Source organism: Poecilia formosa, unplaced genomic scaffold (assembly GCF_000485575.1).
Source record: "Poecilia formosa unplaced genomic scaffold, Poecilia_formosa-5.1.2 Scaffold473, whole genome shotgun sequence".
Taxonomy (NCBI): Eukaryota; Metazoa; Chordata; class Actinopteri; order Cyprinodontiformes; family Poeciliidae; genus Poecilia; species Poecilia formosa.
Genome location: NW_006800412.1, coordinates 335,404 through 341,602, shown reverse-complemented (window position 1 = coordinate 341,602; position 6,199 = coordinate 335,404). Strand labels below are relative to the sequence as shown.

Here is a 6,199-nt window from a genome sequence, read left to right as displayed (position 1 = left end):
AAATATGAGACAGAAACATGGATTATATCTTTATATAGACCTGTCTATTGATTATAGATTAATAGTTTTACTGGACAGAAATTACAAAGAACAAATCTGGTTCTTAATCAAATCTAATTAAAAACATGAATAAGTGATAACTTATTTACTGTTATGATCTGTAAGATATATTTATTCTCAGTACTAGATGTGGTCTCAACAAACCCATGACATTTCAACAATATTATTTTACTTTTTATCTGGAAATAGTGTCTGTTTATTCTTGCCATACAGTCCTCTGTATTAATTATTGATCGAAAGGTCTTGCCATACCAGTTTATTCCTCTGTATTTACTTTAGTTTCTTAGTTTATTCTTGCATTTTGTTCTTCATTCATTCCCATTGGTTTCATTTGATTAGTATTGTCCTCTCTTGGTTTATTGCTATGTCCACTTTAGTTTCTTTTCTGTTTCTAGATTTATTTTATTGTTTATTGACCATCATTAATCTTCACTCATCTCCTGCTGCTCCTCCTAATCATCATGTTTCACATCATGTGTTGATTTTTCACTGTTCAGCGTCAGATTCTCTGTTTTTATGCCATAATTCACATCTAGTTCGTTGCTCCGTTTTATGTCCCGCTTCTCCTGTTTCAGAGTTTTGCGCAATATGCGCGTCGTTTTTTTTTTTTAACCCCTTAAGGTGCAGGGCGGTCGGGAAGCGTATCGATGGGGAAAAGGCAGGCTGACATAAACCTTTTAAAACAACGGAAATAATTTCTGTAATCTGATAATTGAAATTTAAAAGTGCTGTGTTGTTCTATCACACCCGTCTCATACCGGTGTTCTGTCAGATAGCCATACGCTGTCAGGATAGCATACATGCAGTCAGTACGCATGCCCGCGCATGCGCATTAAGAAGTCTGACCGTCAGTGGAGTTGTCAGTTCAGCATATGCAACAAGTTATGATGAAAATAAGTCATTAAATTGTTTATAAATATGACATAATATGATAACTAGATAGATATACATGCGTTGTCGTGGTTTCAAAGTGTATTTAAAGCGTGTATGATGATCTACGTCATGATTCTATGTTGCTGATTAAATAAAATCATATGGTAATGACAGCTATACATGTCTGAGCTAAGGTATAACTATCTGACAATGTATGCTGATCTGACAGAACACCGGACCACTTACAGCTCCGATGTTAACGCTATAAAATGAACGCTCTCTATCGTGGTGTCACCATGGAGGGATTTCTTTATTTAAATGGTTCGTTTTTCAGAGGGACACACAGTGAGGGTATCATGATTTTAGCTACCAGTAGCAGAAGAACAGAGCTGCGCCAAGAAGCTAGCAGAAGCTACAAACACTGAATAGAAGAAGAGCTGCCATCGATACAGTTGCAGCCAGACATGATTTAATGTTACACAATACAGTTTTAGGAAGTTGCTCAAAGTCTAAACTGGTATTGTGCATTTAAAGTGTAAAGTTTACCTTCGACCAAACGCCCCCCAAAGGCATCCCAGCGCCCCCCTTTTGTAAAAATGTCCCCCAGCGCCCCCTGCCGTCCTCTGAACGCCCCCTGGGGGGCGGTAGCGCCCACGTTGAGAACCGCTAGTCTAACTGAACCTGGAAGGGTAGGGTTAGGTATCGCTAAGCTAACTCTGGGTTATGTTAACCTACGCAGCCCACTCCAACAGAACCAGAACCTGCTCTAGATGGCCTCAGCTGGTCCTGCTGCTCTTTAATAGTAGTTCATCAATGAGGACGGGATGTCTGAGTCGGTTCGGAACCAGAATCGGTCGATGGTTCTGGCACCACCATCCCACTGACTGGTTTGTTTGGTTGAGTCCAGGTGAGTCCAGGTAACTCTGGAGCTGTGATGAAGTATGGCTTCCCCTCACTGGCCAACGTCCGGTCCAGAGAGTCCTACGTCACATCGTATGATCCTCGCACACGCACGGCATCCTGGGTAATTGAGAGGTTAAACCCCGCCTCCCTGACAGGTCCGTCAGACAGGAAGTGCTGTGAGTTCAAAGAGGACGACAGGTGAGTAGAAGTTGTGCAGACAGGTGAGCCGGGTGGCTGGATGGAGTTTAACCTGCAATGCGTTTCATCGGCAGCGTCCACGTCTTCCACAGAGCCACGAACGCAGACTACAGGGGGAGTGGCTTCGACAGGGGTCACCTGGCTGCTGCAGCCAATCACAAGTGGAGTCAAAAAGCCATGGAGGACACCTTCTACCTGAGCAATGTGGCTCCACAGGTAAAACACACCTGACTCAGGTTGCAGTCTGGATGTGTACAGGTAGACCACTGAGGACCAATCGGGAGACAGGAAGGACAACGTCCTGAGGGGTCAATATGATCAATAATCTAATCAATAACCAAAGGGAAAGCAGGTTGTAGAACAGCACAGGATTCACCTGCCCAGGTGTCTGTGGTTCCACTCTCACACCGAGTAGGTTCTGACCCAGAATGAACCAATCACATCGTCTCATTTTGTCTCAGCCTTGCATTTACGTCCCGCCCACCTGAGCCTCTGATTCGTCAGATCTAATTAATTTTCTCCACCTGCCTCTGCAGAACCCTTACCTGAACCAGAACACCTGGAACAACCTGGAGAAGCTCTGCCGCTCTCTGACCAAACACTACCTCAACGTCTACGTGTGCACTGGCCCGCTCTACCTGCCCAGGTAAACTGGCCTCCACCTGTTCTTTTGTAGTTAGGGGGCGGAGCTTAGACTCCAGGTGTGATTTGTTTTTCAGGCAGGAAGACGACGGGAAGCTCTACGTCAGGTACCAGGTGATTGGACGGAACCACGTTGCCGTGCCAACTCACTTCTTCAAGGTAAGAGTGGAGCGTGTGATGATGTCATCAGCTACCTGTCTGTGTTCTGAGCTCACCTGGCCCTGATCTCCAGGTGCTGATTCTGGAGCAGTCGGATGGCCGGGGGGTGGAGCTTCGCTCCTACGTCTTACCCAACCAGCCGGTGGATGACAAGCTTCCTCTGGAGCGTTTCTTGGTTCCCATAGAAACCGTCGAGCGAGCGTCGGGACTGCTGTTCGTCCCAAATATCATGAAGCGGACAAGCAGCCTGCAGACCATCAGCAACAAGTGAACTACAGCTCCCACAATCCCCTGCTGCAGGCAGTGGGGTCGCCATGGGGACGCATCGTCATTTCCTGCAGTTTTCATGTTTTTCATTAAAGGCAGCTGATCTGAAAGCGTTTCTGATTTACTGATGATTATTTAGTGGAAGTAAAGGTGTGTAAGCTGACGCTCTACCTGTTAGCTTACACACCTGACTGGCTGGGGGGGAAAATAACGATCAGTCAGCTCAGCTGAGATACTGATTTAATTTAAAACAAAGTGAAAAAACAGTCAAATCTGGTCAATATATGCAGGATTTCAAAATAAAAGCATCTAACAGTCTGCTTCCTGTCCATGATTCCAGCCCATCCCATTCACAGATAGGGCGGGGCTTGTCAAGCAATCCCTGTGTTCTGATTGGAGGTCAGACGTCGTCCACCTCGCCACCGTCTTCCAGGTCCGAGTTAAAGATGTCCGACAGCTGGTACCTGTCCTGGCTGCAGCGCTCCTGTAGCTCCGCCCACCTGTCGAAGGACCTGAGCCGCTTCTGCAGGACAGGAACCACTCGGTGGTACAGGAAGTCGATGATCTCTAAGGTTGGAGGCAAAGGGAATCTGTAAGAACACCCTTCCTGTTGATCGAAACCTCTGCAAAGAACACCTGCATACATATCAACCCCCTCGACTCTGATACCTCAAATAGAGTCCTTCAGAGGAAAGGTGGCCTACACATTTCCTCTACATTTCTTACCACTAGCTCTTTTGATCATCTAACTCTTAGTTTTCCTCATCCCGGTTGCAAAGCACTAAAACCTCTTTAGTTGGTTTGGCATCGTCCACCAGAGCCTCAGCTCTCAGTTTTTATTTCAGATTTAAGATTTTTATCTGATTTAGTGTTAAATCCTGACAAGATCATTATAGAGGGCACTTTGACATTCACAATACTGAGGGTAGTAGCCCGAACGCAGCTCGCCTTGCTAGCTTAGCCCGAACGCAGCTCGCCGTGCTAGCTTAGCCCGAACGCAGCTCGCCGTGCTAGCTTAGCCCGAACGCAGCTTGCCGTGCTAGCTTAGGCTACGTTGGCTTCATGAATAGAGTCTGCAGTCCTTCCCACTCTGCTTTGTGTCGACATGTGAAGGAATAACAGAACTTCCCATAACTCTGCGCTGTCTGACCGTTTTTAATGAGTTTATTTAACGAAGTTATTCCAAAACTGAAAGAAAATCTCTTCATAGTTCTTAATCAGACAGCACTGTAAAAATTTTCATAGAAAACTGTAGTGTTAAATAACTAGGACCAATTAGAAAGTCTGTATGATTGGACTTTACATTGTTCCACAGTGGGATGAATAGATATCAATATAGATCAATAGAAATCAGTTAAAAATAAATAAAATCAGGCATCACTCACCTCCAAATGACAACAAGTGGAAATGTGGAACATTACGTTGTTTAAGTCTGTTGAACATTCGCTGGACGCTCCATGGAGTCACATCACTGCAAGCAGTACTACAGTCACTACTATCAATTACTACCCTACACTCTCAGCCTCTCCAGCTGTTTGACCTTTGACCTCACCCCACAGCTGCAGCGACCTCCTCCCAGTTGATATCAGCGATGTCGTCCACCGACATGTCGTACAACCTGAGAGAGACGGTTGGACTCAGAGGGGTGGAGCATTTATACTGCTGATGTCAAGCTTCATTCTTATGATGTCATCAGAGCCATTTTGTTTTGTGACCTCTGACCTTACGGTGACCTTACGTGCTGATGAGGCTGATTTTGGCGTTGTAACCCTCAGCTCCTCTATTGAACACATTTCCGTAAAACGTCATGCGATGATCCAGGAGGAAGAACCTGCAACACACATAGTCCAATCACGAGGCCGACTGGACCTGTAGGACAGAACCAGAACCGGGACTGAAAGCAAACTGACCACTTTCCACGGCACTGGACCCAGGACCGGGTCCGGACCTCCTGGCTGATCTCCCTCCATGGAAGCCTTTGGCTCAGCTGGTTTCGGCTCAAACCGGACCCGTCGGGACCGGCCCGGCTCTCCAGCCGCTCCCTGACCGCCTGCTTCAGCCGTTGTTCCTCCTCGGCGGTCCAGACGCCGTGACCCACACCTGGAGACCGGAAGGAGATCAGGTGACTGGCTGGGGAGGCCAGAGAGGGTGGTGCGGGGTCAGAGGTCACACACTACCGAGTGTGGCGAAGCGTTTCTGCAGCGAGAAGATGCTGCGGTCCATCTTCTGTGAAATCAGCTTCCAGTTGTTGCCATAGAGATTATGGAACCGGATCAGCGCCGCCAACTCCTCCTCGGAGAACCTGGTCCACAGATCATCAGAATGGGTTCTACATCGAGCCCACCGCGAGTCCGACGGAACCGCTGGGGGTCCGACGGAACCGCAGAGGCTCACCTGCCCATGTGGTTCTTCTCATCAAACATCTTCAGGGCCCGAAGGTAGACCTGGTGACATGGCCGGGGGATTCCGTCCGCTGGAGGGGCAGAGAGGGTTAAAGGTCAAACACCAGGCCGCCGCCCTGCTGGTCAGACGGTGGAACAGATGCTCCTACCGATCCGCTCCATGAAGCCGTGCTGCTTCTTCAGCTTCCTGATGGCCGCCTGCTCCTCTATGAACCTCTGAGGGAACAGAAGCTTCTCCACAGAACCGATCCCGGTCAGAACCAGAAAGTCCGAAATGTTCTCCCTGATCTGCTGGTTCTCCTGCACAGAGAACCGACCCAAACGGGCCGGAACACCTGGAGGACAACAAAGAGAGAGACTTGGAGGAGAACATAGAGACTTGGAGTCCAAAGAGCAGAACCCGTCTGGTCCAGAACCGGTACCTTGCTGTTTGAACTTCCTGAAGCGATGGAGGTCGCTTCTCAAAATCTTCTTGATCTGATTGATGCATTTCCTCCTGATGTGGGGCATGTAGTCCTGGAGCTCCTCCACCAGGGCCCAGTCCACCCTGGAACCAGAACCAGTTACCTCAGGAACCAGAACCAGTTACCTCTGGAACCAGAACCAGTTACCTCAGGAACCAGAACCAGTTACCTCTGGAACCAGAACCAGTTACCTCAGGAACCAGAACCAGTTACCTCTGGAACCAGAACCAG

The 6,199-nt window shown here is 48.0% G+C and overlaps 2 protein-coding genes and 2 long non-coding RNA genes across 4 annotated transcripts in view; 2 read left to right on the top strand and 2 right to left on the bottom strand.

The window, feature by feature from the left end:
* Positions 1 to 3,212, top strand: part of endog (endonuclease G) — a 5,939-nt gene extending 2,727 nt beyond the window's left edge. Inside the window, exons 2-6 of the mRNA XM_007578296.2 lie at positions 1,841 to 2,034; positions 2,109 to 2,250; positions 2,571 to 2,680; positions 2,754 to 2,835; positions 2,909 to 3,212. Of these exons, the coding sequence (XP_007578358.1) occupies positions 1,841 to 2,034; positions 2,109 to 2,250; positions 2,571 to 2,680; positions 2,754 to 2,835; positions 2,909 to 3,106 (726 nt within the window). The 3' untranslated portion in view covers positions 3,107 to 3,212. The remainder of the gene's footprint in view (positions 1 to 1,840; positions 2,035 to 2,108; positions 2,251 to 2,570; positions 2,681 to 2,753; positions 2,836 to 2,908) is intronic.
* The window catches only part of LOC107833874 (uncharacterized), an 18,892-nt gene that overhangs the window by 3,337 nt on the left and 9,356 nt on the right, over positions 1 to 6,199 (bottom strand). The window lies entirely within an intron of this gene.
* Positions 3,303 to 6,199, bottom strand: part of LOC103156306 (transcription termination factor 1) — a 6,079-nt gene continuing 3,182 nt past the window's right edge. The window contains exons 3-11 of the mRNA XM_007578297.2: positions 5,927 to 6,051; positions 5,654 to 5,839; positions 5,497 to 5,575; positions 5,280 to 5,404; positions 5,013 to 5,202; positions 4,841 to 4,933; positions 4,655 to 4,720; positions 4,488 to 4,573; positions 3,303 to 3,669 (exon numbers count right to left, since the gene is read on the bottom strand). Of these exons, the coding sequence (XP_007578359.1) occupies positions 3,503 to 3,669; positions 4,488 to 4,573; positions 4,655 to 4,720; positions 4,841 to 4,933; positions 5,013 to 5,202; positions 5,280 to 5,404; positions 5,497 to 5,575; positions 5,654 to 5,839; positions 5,927 to 6,051 (1,117 nt within the window). The 3' untranslated portion in view covers positions 3,303 to 3,502. The remainder of the gene's footprint in view (positions 3,670 to 4,487; positions 4,574 to 4,654; positions 4,721 to 4,840; positions 4,934 to 5,012; positions 5,203 to 5,279; positions 5,405 to 5,496; positions 5,576 to 5,653; positions 5,840 to 5,926; positions 6,052 to 6,199) is intronic.
* Positions 3,676 to 6,199, top strand: part of LOC107833873 (uncharacterized) — a 15,901-nt gene continuing 13,377 nt past the window's right edge. The window contains exon 1 of the long non-coding RNA XR_001659649.1: positions 3,676 to 4,264. This is a non-coding gene — a long non-coding RNA (uncharacterized LOC107833873). The remainder of the gene's footprint in view (positions 4,265 to 6,199) is intronic.